The sequence below is a fragment of the Bombus pascuorum genome, chromosome 7 (assembly GCF_905332965.1).
Source record: "Bombus pascuorum chromosome 7, iyBomPasc1.1, whole genome shotgun sequence".
Lineage (NCBI taxonomy): Eukaryota > Metazoa > Arthropoda > Insecta > Hymenoptera > Apidae > Bombus > Bombus pascuorum.
Genome location: NC_083494.1, coordinates 17,945,375 through 17,958,377, shown reverse-complemented (window position 1 = coordinate 17,958,377; position 13,003 = coordinate 17,945,375). Strand labels below are relative to the sequence as shown.

At 49.0% G+C, this 13,003-nt stretch overlaps 1 protein-coding gene across 1 annotated transcript; it reads left to right on the top strand.

Annotated features, from left to right (window-relative positions):
- The first annotated feature begins 9,631 nt into the window (after window positions 1-9,631).
- Window positions 9,632-12,615, top strand: LOC132908910 (ichor). Its single transcript, XM_060963355.1, has one exon. The coding sequence runs from the start codon at window positions 10,578-10,580 to the stop codon at window positions 12,006-12,008; it is 1,431 nt and encodes a 476-aa protein (XP_060819338.1). The 5' UTR covers window positions 9,632-10,577; the 3' UTR covers window positions 12,009-12,615.
- The last annotated feature ends 388 nt before the right edge of the window (window positions 12,616-13,003 follow it).

The window sequence follows — 13,003 nt, the reverse complement described above, 5'->3', positions numbered from 1 at the left end:
GTCGGTATCGTTGAATAATCGTGGCTGGTCCGAAATCGAGAAAACTCTTTCGACCAGCTTAGTGGTATTCCGACCTGGTGACGACGTATCGGTGTTACGAGCGGTATCGGTGGACAGTGATTTAACACCGGTGGTGTAGGATACACAAAATGGTGTGGCCGAAGGTGGTGGAAGAAGAGCAGCAACGCACAGGAGGAGAATCACGAGGAAGGAGGTAGCAATTCGTTCGAAGTGGGGGGTCCGTAGCCCCACCTCTACTTCTCGTCGCACGGTACGCAAGGAGGGCCGCTGGAGGTAGGGGCCCCTGTCGGTTGGTACCGCGTAAGACCCCTCGCAGTAAGGGCCCACAGGCCATCCAGTTCGTTTCTTCTTCGCCTACTTTTAGGAATTAGTCGCATCTCGTCCGGCGCCAGACGAGCGAGGCCTCTCTCCTGTTCGTGCTACATCGACAAGGCCTCCCTCCTCCTCTCTCTCTCTCTCTCTCTTCTTTCTCCTTCTCTCTCTCTCTCTCTCTCTTCTCCCCGCCCCCTCTCTCTATCTCATTCTTTCTTTGTCTATTGCTCGTTCTGTCGCTGTCTCTCTCTCTCTCTCTCTCTCTCTCGCTCTCTTCCTCTCTCGCGCGCGCTTGTCTCTGACGTTATCAACCGGAACGTCAGATAGTTCGGAATTGACGAGACACGAGGAATGAGACGCGGAAGAGTTGTTGGATCAACGAACGACGTCAATGTCCTCGTGCGTAAATTTTTGTCGCGACAGTGATCGTATCCGAGTTGGATTTTGCGAGAAGAAACGCGAGACACAGACGTCGTGGTTGAGTGATCGTATTTGATCCGGACTCGTCTTATCGATCCCGGAGCCTGTGACATCGACGCGGAGGATATCGAGCAAGATCGGAGGTGATACAGCGACTGCAAAGACCGTGTAAAGAGAGAACGGTAGGTGTTCGAACGGAGGCAACGGAGGAGCCGCTGGTCAAGGTCAAGGACCGTATCCCGCGGGAATTCCATTTGCCGATCTATGCCGGAACGCGTACCACGGATTTTTCGACAACTTGCCAGAGGAAGCACGGAGTCTGCCTGGAAGGAAACGCTGGATGATCGAGAAGAACACGAGAAAGAGAAGAAAAGGAAGATCAAAGTTTCGTGGTCCTTTCGTGATTCTTTCGTGGATTTCGGTCACCTCTCGGAGAATTGGACGGTCGATCGGTCGTATATTCGGTGATCTTGTGATCAGATTTCCCTACGTCGTTCCGTTCCCTCAGAAACACGATAACACGGTTTCGTTTTGTTATCGTTTGTCGGGCCGCTTCTCGCCGTTTGCTCGGTGCTGCGCCGCGTGACAGGTGAAGTCTGTACAAGTGATCTGGATAATTCGTCGTCGAGAGAAGCAGACCCACGGGTGAACAGTGTCTCGTTCTCTGGATAGATTTACACGAGCAGGTGGTCCCGAGGACATCAAAAATTCCACTCTGGATACCACGCTGCTCATATGTAAGTGGATCGTTAAAGTACACGTATTCTATCCTTGTTCCGTCGTTTCCGTCTGTTCCGAATCTTAATATTTTTGTTTCGTAGAAGAAACAGTTTTTCTGCAGAACGGCTACTTTCACAGAATGAATCGCGTGAATTTTTGTATTTACGTGTAAAATGGGGGGAAACGGTGTTACACGTGTTACACCGTCTTGTAAATGTCTTTCTTCGAAACGGTTATACGATTAACTGACTGAATCACGGCACAAACTGACAAACTGACAAACTGACACAGTTGCACAATATGGCTGTTCTGTTTGCACAAATTTCGCGCGTGTCGTCGTGCCATTCGTAACAAATGATAAATTCGATCGTGATTTTTCCGCGACAAATTTGAGGAAGCGGGTCGTGAACGTTTTGCGAACGGCGTTGCATTTTTATGAATCGATTCCTGCACAGAATTTCTTGTACCACATACGTCATTCGAGTTACCACGCTTTCTAACGATAGAACCCGTGTCTCGTATTCACGATCGAAGTTGCGAATTCCGGCCGACTTTTTTTTCCCTCCGCTGCGAAGAAATTCAACGAGTCTCGTTTAACGACCCCGCCGCGTACGAACGATCGCGTAGGAAATGAAATGGTCGCGAGCTGGTTATCCTTGGACTTTCGCAACGTGGTGAACGATATCGTAAGGAAGGTCAGGTCTACTTGTTTCAATGGACTAGAATTGTTCCGGAACAGCAGGAAGTTGTACAGAGAGTGCTACCGATGCGACCCAGTAAAAAGTCGAAGACACTGGAAATTGAGAAATCGAGCAGTCACGATGCAATGGATCGGCGATTTTATCGCGAGTATACAGTGGAATCTAAGCTGGTTTGAAAACATCGCAATTGAAAAATACCATGTTTTCAAAAATTGTGCATAATACAAAAAGTGGCCAGGTTGACGTGAATATGTTGATTTAAATAATACCGAGTACTTTTTATTCGCGGCGATATAATTGTATAACAGTTTACAACAGATTCGCTTGTATTTGCTATTTAAGATATTTGTTATTTAAGAGGGAACGAGTTTGTTTCGATAACCGATATAAGAGAATAGTGGGAAATATCGTTATCCTTTGGTTGGTTTCGAGAGGTCGCTCGCAACGTGTCAGTGGGACCTGGCACTAAAACCTAACAGTTAGTAACGGGTACTGGTAACCGTGTCATAAAGGAGGATTCTCCGCGGCGTGAAAACATTTCGGTATTTCCGCGGTGGACCGCGCGTAACCCGCTATATTAACCCGGTATATTGAAAATGGGCAAATTTGCAAACAAAGCGGCATCTGTTTGTGCAAAGATCGCTTCTTAAATATCGTTTCCACATATATTTTCATCCACATCTGCCGACTATCCGATCTGCGTTCCCACCGTCGTAAAAACGACTTTCTATCTACGACGAGGGGGGAAACGTCTACGGCAATGGCGACTCGTAGACGCAATTTCAGCAATATGAAATTGCAGCCGAATGAACGCCACCGTATATTTAGTTGGGAAGTTGTCAGAGCACGCGAAGGGTGTCAAAGTCGTTAGCCGTTGAATAATAACGGGTCGAATGGTGAACCGTTTCTGGGAGAAATTTGTTTCGCCTGTATCATTGTTGGATGGTATCGTCTTACGGAGGTGTTGCGATCGCCGCTAGCTAGACTTTTCGAGTTTCTCGCTCTTTCGAAAACGACGAATCGCATAGCAGGGCCACGTTCGATCCGATCTAGAGTATAGATTTACGCGACAGTTGCAACGGAAATTACGTTGCACCGAGCAAAGTCTCGCTATATCGGAAAGACAGCGATATCGTCGAGCTTGGAACAGTGTCTTTGGCTGTGTTTTGGGAACAGCGAGCTTGTCCTTGACCGAGACCACGAATTTCGACGACCGGTTCGAGGAATGCGCCGGTCGATTTTCCAAGTATAGAAGATATGTGAATCGCGGCATAATAACAATATAATACACGGACGAAAGTGTAGGACAAGTAGGCCTAGTAGGGGATAAGGAAGACTAGGAAAGCAGCGCCTATACGTCTTGCTGGTGGTTGTTTGACATTTAGAAGCCGACACGGCCATTAGGTATTCGGGTACCGACAACCAGGAGGACGTCGGATAGGAAGAAGACTATAGAGACGACGGAGACGGAGGCTGCTCGGTTCGCGGTGAAATTTCTCCGCGGTGACTTGCTTAGTTCTGGCGAGTGGGGGATCGACGTGTTGGCGCGAGGTTGTAGACATCTCGCAAGGCGGTTCGTTGCTCCATGCCGATTCACGATTGGCTCGAGCCAGTGTCAGTGTCAGCACGCCGATTTCTCGCGATATGCTCGTTCTTTCGAGCCGAGATCGACCGAAAGTATTCGGAAAATTCGTTGCAGGCAGTCGTGTGCGAAGAAAAATATTCGGCAAAGGGCCTGATTTGCAAAGTATCGCGATCTTTCATCTTCCTGTACGTCGATGTATATGTAACGCGGCAATTACGTTAACGCGATGGTGCTCGTCTCGTTTTCTTCCCCCTTTTCTACCGCCGCGATATCGAACAAACTGTCAAGACGATTAACCCTGTTGGCGTTAATAATAATTCCGCCTACGAAACTGGTATTCCACCTGTTCGATTCACGGTTGCACCGAGCCGCCGCCGCAACCTTCGTCTCTTCGTGGATATAAACGATCGTAACCTATCGTAAGTCGGCTTGGAAACTTTCAATGCTGCGCGTCGAGCCTTCCCAGAAGAGGAATCGAGGACGAAGAAAGAGGAAGCGCGTGAAAGAGCAAGCATCGGGAAACACGTCAGAGGCTGTTTTTTACGAAGGACCAGAAAAACACGAGCGAGTTTGTCGGCGAGAGAGCAGGTCTATTCGGTGTGAGAGAAAAGTGGCGATCGGTGAGAAAAGAGAGAGAATTACGGAGGTGCAGAAAGGGAATGCCGGTGGAGCGACGAGGAAGGAGGAAGGAGGAAAGAGGGTGGAGCGTGAAGCGAGGAGCGAGGAGCGAGGAACGAGGAGCGAGAAGAAAATACTGGCGGAGAAAAGGACGAGAGAATAACAGCGTGGTGGGGCATTGAGCCGGTGGTACCGCCGTGGCTGGAGAGTAGGTCAGTGTACCACGTTAACCGGTATTCCAGCGAGGTAGGGGGGCTTCCGACTCGTCAGTTCCGCAAGCCTCTATAGATACTCGCAGCTCCGTCCACGGTCGCGTCCATGCTCGCCTCGCTCTTCTCATCGGCGAACGTAACTGCTTTGTTCGCTCGGATGTTCGAGTACCGGTACTTTGCCGGGCTTGTTTCATCGTCCAGGCAACTGCCCCCAAAGAATCGGCTTTGGCTTCCTTTGTAGTACAATAGCAAACAGTTTTTCGTCGATCCGACAGAGATCGCGATGGTGGTCGAAATTCCGATCGCCCGTTCTGTCCATTTCGACACGTTTCCCGTCGGCCGTCTCTCCTTTACCTCGAGCTCGTCTTCTTTAACCTTTACCTTAATGGTTACCGCACTTTCTCCGTTGGCAGCACGGTGCCAGGTTGCCTCGCGTACGTTCGTACGCGCCTACTTGCTACCACGCATTTTGATGTCTCGACGTTCGGCCAAATACCGGAGCAACGTTGAATCGGCCAACGGGGTTAGGTGCAAGAGAACTTGCTTTCAACCTTGAAATTCTCTTCGATTACATGGTCGATAATTTCAAAATTATCCTCCAATCGATGAAGCTTCGCCAGACTTTTGTCATTGTCGTTGGCACGTGCACACGTACACGGAAATTAATAACAGCTAGATTTTCTGTGAAACTGACTTGCTCGATTATCGATTTCTCGATCGTCGTCGCGTTATTCTTCGATCAACTGAAAATCCTAAATTAATTATCCACGTTTAGGTCGCTCTTTCCTGTTTCGCGTAATCATACCTATGGCATACCGAACTCTAATCTCTGATACTTATCTCGCACTTTGTTGTATCGGTGATACCCGGCCGCTTTCGTGCGATGAAAAATCGCGTGGTCGGTCACGTACGATTGCAGAATCAATCGTATTTAACGGAATACTAACGAGTCGTTACGAGATCCACGAGTCGAAGATAAGGTATTTGCGCAAAGTATGCGAAGCGCTACAAGGGCAGGCGTCGTTACGCTTTTGCCGGCGTTCAAGTCTCCAATTTCGATGCGCGTACAGCCGGCTTTCCGTACACCTATCGCCACGAACGAAAGCGATTGACGTTGCACAGGGATTTTACGATAGTTAGTGCTTTTCTCAAACCCACATAGTCGACGCTAATCAGCCAGAGTGCTAACGAACGTTCTAAATATAACCGTGTTTGAATATACCGCTATGATAGATAAAAGATAATACCCTCATTTGTATCTACTTTTAAAACGTATTAACGCGAAAGTCACCGACAAACAGACACGTTATCCTGCATTCCTGCATTCCTCCTGCATGCCAATCCAATTTACCTCTAATGCGACTTCCGCTCCTAGAAACGTATCCTCTTTTTCTCTTCCTGTGTAATTTATCCGCGATCGATATCGAATTTTATCGTAAGGATTTCGCGAACCTGCCGAAGGTCCTTTTTTCCTTTTTAATCTGTAACGCATTTATTCCGTTGTCCTTTGGTTTCAAACAGACTGTACGAATTGCTAAAGTGTTCTAAAGAAAAAAAAAAAAAAAAAGAGAGAGAGAGAAAAAAAAAGAAACGGGAAACTACGGGAAGAGAGGAAATTTTCATACTTTTGAATTACTTTAGAATCGTTACTTTTATCGTCAAGACCGATGGTGATCGGCACGGAATTTCCGTGCGCGTCCAAAAGCGAAAGAACAACGGGGCTTTTACAATCGGAGCTTGTAATTTCGACCGAATTGAAAAACGCGCACGATCCCTGGTTCGTGGGTTGCACGCGAAAACGTGCAAGCGAGTTTCACGTTTACTGATTTCTGGTTTTCCGTGTTACGAGAAACGGCGTGTCCAACATTGTGCAGCGGCAGCAGCAGCAGCAGCACCACCACGGTACCACAGGAGACAGGAGACGCGTGCACGAGTACGAGTGTGGCACGTTTCTCGTATGTAGGTCACCGTGGGGAGCTGCGATTCGCACGCGCCATTTTTCGCAACGAAAAGGAAAGCCATGGCTCACGCGCCTAGCAAAATCTGACTGGTTTTGCGTAGGCCTCCTCTCCGTCGAGCGCAACGCGTAACGGTGCTTCGACCTACTTCCGTTCCCCACTATACACGCGCTCGGATATAGTTTAGCCGCGTATAGTAGCGCGAACAAGTGCGCCCCTGTCACGTGACCACGCGCGCGCCTCTCGTCCAACCATCGAGAAATTCGAATTCCGAGCGTAAAAATACTTCTAACCTCGGTTATTTTAATCGTGGACAGCCAGACGATCGATCGTAGAATTGCTGCAACGACCGTTGAACGCCAATTTACGATTATAGGATACGCGTTTACAACGTTGTCCGTATTATAAAAGGCATAACATGAAAGAGGCACGATTGTTTTTCATGGGATGTTGGCGTCGTTACGTTCGAAAGAAAATCGGCGGGTTTGCTGGCCGAGGAGGATAGCGCATCGGCCGGCAAATGTGGGTCAGAGCAAAAACCGCGGCTCGCACGCGCCATTTTTCACAACGAAAAGGAAAGCCATCTGGACAAAATCTAGCCGATTTGCGTAGGCTCGAATCGTGCAGCGGGTTGTAACGGTGCTCCGGCCTACTTCGCTTCTTGTCCCCACTATACGCGAGCGCGGTATAGTTTCGGCGTATAGCGACGGGCACGAGTGGCCGCGGATCAACGTTGCAGCTTCTTCTCGCTTACGCGTGAACGGCCATTTAATTCCGATATGTTTGCATCGGCAACGATCGTTACGAACGGTCCCTTTCGTTATGATACAGAGCCGTGGAATTTGTATTTTTAAAGGTGACCTAGAAAATTCGTATCGACGATGCTTTAAACCCGTTCAAACTTTTCTCCATGCGGCTGTACCGTGCCATCGAGTAAATTCCGTCGAAATATCGGACGAATAAGTAAATGTCCGAACCGTGAATATATGAAATACACGAAACGACGGTTATATACGGAAATATACGATCGAACGACGGTTTAAAACGCGGTATAAAATATATCCGGGGATGGACGCACGTATAAAGCAGTACGAGTCGGAAAGTTGGATGGGTCCGCGTAAATCGATAAAGCCGAATTGGTCGCGCCGCGCGAATACCCGGTGATCCCATTGATAAGTGGCTCACCGAGACATTGTCGTAGGGCCGAAAAAGTGGGACCGTAGTGCGAGCTGTTCTCTCGTGGTTGATCGGCGAGCGGGTCGAGCGGCCTGCTCGCCAGTCCACGCCATTGGATAACGGTACCCGGTGAACACGTCACAGCTCCACGAGAGCCCCTGTCCCCTCTGTCGGTCCCCGAAGCAGGCACCTCCAACGCTTGTCTACCGTCGGTTGGCAATCGACAAGGACGGGCTCTAACCGACGCGACGACAAGGACGGACACGGCATGCTGGAGGGAGCTTGGCTTGGGCAGAAACGATGGTAGAAGGGATGTCGGACCTCGTGGTGGGTAGCCGGACTATACGTATGCGTCGACCATTTGCATGATTCCCATGACGTGCTTCTACGGCCACGCGGATATGTCAATCGGAACGGAGAGAGAGGAAGAGAGAGGAAGAGAGAGAGAGAGAGAGAGAGAGAGAGAGCCGACTCGCATTTTTCGTGGCAGGATACGGGGATCGCGAACTCCTACGAGAAAATGCAAATAAATCTTCCTTTGTGCAATCATCTCACGGCCAGATTTATATGTCGTTCGCAACCGGATACTAGATTATTTAGACTTTTCTATTTGAAGCGAAACCTTGACGTTTTTCCGTCTGTCCTCTTGATTGTAGGATACTTTTTGAAATTAAAGTTAGAAAGGACAGTTTTCCAGTTACCTTCAATTCTTAGGAGTCGCGTGATTCGCAAACCTACTTTGCATTGTTTCATTTGTTCGCGTTGGAATTTTCTACCAGCGTCGTCTGCCTTTTCGTGAATGAACGGTTTTTGCCTTCGTTTTTGCGTTTCTCTTCTCTATTTTCTCACTCGTGTGATAGCTAGTTATTCGAAAGACGAAAATGTATTTTTAAACGCGGCAATTTGGTTGGTCGAGTGTACCCAGCCGTGGCTGGCTAGCGTGCCACTAACCTAGTTAACAGGAGCAAGTCTTTCTTCTCGAGAGAAGTGGTATCTGCCTACTTAACTTCGCGATACATGCTGCTATGCTATACGTGTGTATTTATACGCACCGGTAGTATTGCCTACGTTTTACCTGTTGATATGCACGCTACATAGGAATAGTATTGTTTATAGGATATATACGCGCGCGCAAATGAAAAACAAAGTAATTGGTTCACCAAACTATTTGTTCCGTTTACCGTATAATCATCGCATTTCGAATCCTTCTTTCTCATATTTTTTAAGTCAAGAACAGTACCTGACGTAACGTTAATTTAAAACTCTAATTTCAAAAAGTATTCGACGACTGCGCAAACCTGATCAAATTTTCGTTTTTATAGAAATTATTTCGAATATAAGGTAAAATAGAAACGAGCGATGTTTCGCTGCACGGTGAAATTCTTCTTCTTCTTATCATTATTATTATTACTATTGTTGTTGTTGTTGTTGTTGTTGTCGTTGTTATTATTATTATTATTACTACGATTAATTCATATCTTTATAAAGGCAAGGTATAGTAATAGATTTGTTTTACCTTCAAAATGTTGTAATAGGTATTAAACGATATTACGCGGATTGCGTGGATTTCTGCATCCTTTCTTCGAAATTTTCCATAAATGCATAAAAATCCGCAGCCTGACTATCACGTGTACGATTCCTTTTGAAAACTGAAATCCATGTTACAGGTCCCCGCGGCGCCGTTGGCGGTTGCAGCACCCCCGGCAGTAGAGTGGATCCCTGGTGGAATCCTGGTACCCTCTTCCCCTCGACCCCTGGGCCCCCAAGGATCGACGAGGGGGCACCGGATAACGGTAGTGGTAGTTTTCAGTTCTATAGTCCACCGAATCGTAACGCGAATAGTCCATCGCAACAGTCGCAACAACAGCAGCAACAGCAGCAGCAACAGCAGCAGCAACCGAATCAACGACAACAGTCGTCGCAACATCAGCCGAATCAGTCGAACGCGAGCAGAAGCATCTGTACGAGCTACGGTATCGCCTCGACGTCGTCCTCTTCGTGCTCGTCGTCGGGCCTCGGTCACGTGGATTCGGTAGCGCGAGGTGCCGATGCCGTAGGTTCGCCTAGCAGCGTGTACGGCATCGCCTCGTCGTCACCGGAACCCTCTTCGGCCAACAATCTGATTCTTTCCGCGCTCTTGACCACCACGTCCTCCACGGAGACCCATAATCGAACACTGCGAGCCGGGCTCCCAACTACGACCACGGGTCAGAGCAACGTGCTACCGTCCACGTCCACGATATCGCACGGTCCGACTAACGCTAGGAACAACGTCGGCAACAGCAGCGTCGCGTCGCCAGATTCCTTAAACGGAATCCTGTCGTCTCTAAACGTCAGGATCAAGACGGAGGAATATCCGAAAGTACGCACGGAGGAACGAAGAACGACAAACGCGACACTTTCATCAGCGTCACCGTCGTTGTCTTCGTCCTCGACGTCCACCTTTAACGCATCCCTGCTCAGCTCCTTGTTGTCCACGTCGCGAATCTCGACGGCCTCCTGTAGGAACGACAGCGACGAGGACATTCTGTCGAGATCGTGCATCAAGCTCGAGTATCCGTCCACGGATACGCAACGGTCAAGTCAAGAACAGCAACAGGAGGAACAAAGTACGGTGCGCGGCATCAAAGTAGAATATCCTCTCAGTCAATCGTCGCAGGACGTTCTGGACACCGGTGAAGAGGAGGAACTCGCTACCACGTCGCCGTACGACATCATCCCAGCCGGGAATCCCAGGTGTTCGACGAAGCAGACGGTTTGCACCGGCAAGAGCCAAACGAGTTCCTTGGTTAAAGACGTGATCGTGCCCGTCTGTCCGGGCGCTGTGTCGCCAACATCGTCCATCGTGATCGAGATGAAGTACGAAACGCAGTCAGGTCCGCCAACAGCGCCGCCGCATCTAACGTCCTCCGGGGTTGAGCCGCCTCACAGCAGTCAAGGGACAGGCATCGTCGTCGGTGGTTCGCCCGCGGAGGTTGTCGGAGTGGACAGTTTACTTCTATCGCCATGGGGAGCGACTGGTCCGGACTTTCTGGAGCCTCCCGACGTCAAGCAAACGGCAGCTGGTCTGCAGGATGCATGGGACACCCTTCTTCTTGGTTCGTCGGTCGGCGTTGCCTCGGCCCAATCGTTGGCAGAATTGAAACCTCTTCCACCCTTCACCGGTTATACCGGACATTTGAGCATCAACGGTATACCTGGTCATCACTATCACACGATAGCATCGTCCGCGCAGAGGCCATCGCTACCATCCTCATCGCCAACGTCTTCGTCGAATCAAGAGTATTACGAGTCACCGGTCGTATCCTCCAGCACGCCGTGCCCGCAGGGTACCCAAAAGCAGCAACAACAGCAACAACAGCAACAGCAGCAACAACATCATCAACATCAACAGCAGCAGCAGCAACAGCAGCAGCAGCAACAACAACAACAACAGCAGCAACAGCAGCAGCAACAGCAGCAGCAACAACAACAGCATCATCATCATCATCATCATCATCACCAACAGCAACAGCTGCCACAGTCGACGCAACAAGTAGACTACGATATCGAGGATATAGCTGAGATTATTGGTTCGGCGATAGCGGACACGACAGTTCCTGGTGGTGGAAACGGGGCAGGTTCGGAGCACGATCCGGACGCGTCGCGCGATTGGATCGACATTGCCGAGTGGATCGATACCGCGTGCTCGCCGAAAGCTCAAGAAACTACGTCGCCAAGCCCGTATTCGCAGATATACGGGACGGCGACACCTTCGACGCAGGCACAGCAGCACGGCTCGACCTTACAGAGTTTGCTGACGCATGGGTACGCGCCGCTGATCAACGCCAGGTTGCAATCCGCGAATGCTGGCCTACAAAATGCATCCTGCGGCGAGACTCCGTCGTCGACGAGCCCCTACCCACCTGTCAGTCCACCTGGCAGAGTCTCAACCTCGTGCAGTCCCGATCATTTGCTGCACTCGTCCTTCGCGGCACCCTCTCACCCTAGAAAGAGGTCACGGCCTGCTCCAGGCTCGCAGAATCCGTCGAAGAAGAGTCCAGGCACGGGTGCGACGGCGCTACCGTACGGAACGGAATCTGGTCTGATAGGCGGCAAGGAGAAGCCGGTGCATAGGTGTTCCATCTGCAACAGAGGATTTCTAAACAAGAGCAATATCAAGGTGCACTTGAGAACGCATACGGGCGAGAAGCCGTTTAGGTGTGAAGTGTGCGGCAAAGCCTTCAGGCAGAAGGCGCACCTCATTAAACACCAACAGATTCACAAAAGGATCGGCAGGGATTAGATTCACGGAGCGGTTTCTCTCTATTGTGGGGAGAACGTATCGAGCGTACCTAAATTACTGTAAGTACCTATTTCGAAATGACGTTGATCGAAGTTAAGACGTCGAAACGTTGACGACTCGATCGTTATCTAACGTGTTTAATACGATTCGTTCGAGGAAACTCAACGAGAAGCTGATGCGTTGCCAAACGGGGACCTAAACGAGGAATCTGTTTCTATCCAGCATATGTAAGTGAGCAAACTTGCGCCGAACGTAACGAAACCGTGCCGAATGATAATTCTTGGTCTCGAGAAAAGATAGGTGGTAGTGCGTAATTCCTAGGTGCAATATCGAGCTGGATCGAGAATCTCGTAGATGGGTATGAAGCCTTCGATCGGGACTCGACCAACGATTCTTCTGTGCGGGTGAATTCAGGAGAAGTGACATGATCTCTTGTGCTGTGTTATATTGACGACGTTAAATTGTGCGTGCAAGCCACTGTCGCGAGGTGTGTACATATACGTGTCGGTAACAGAGCACACGTACGCGGGTACGTGCGTATACGTAGCTACATACGTAGAAAGAAGCGAACATCAAAGAAAAAAGAAAATCTCGAGCAAAACATATTGAGCAGCGAGAATACACACACACACACACACACACACAAACACATACATATATATATATTTACACATACATACATGAGGGTATACATATATATGTCGATATAGAATAAACGTACGCGGGTACGATCGTATACGTAGCTACATACGTAGAAAGAAGCGAACGTTAAAGAAAAAGGAAAATCTCGAGCAAAACGCATTGAGCAGAGAGTATACATATGTATGTATATATACATACATACATGAGTGTATATATACATACGTGTCGATAACAGAGCACACGTACACCGGTACGTTCGTATACGTAGCTACATACGTAGAAAGAAGCGAACATTAAAGAAAAAGGAAAATCTCGAGCAAAACGCATTGAGCAGAGAGTATATATATATATAT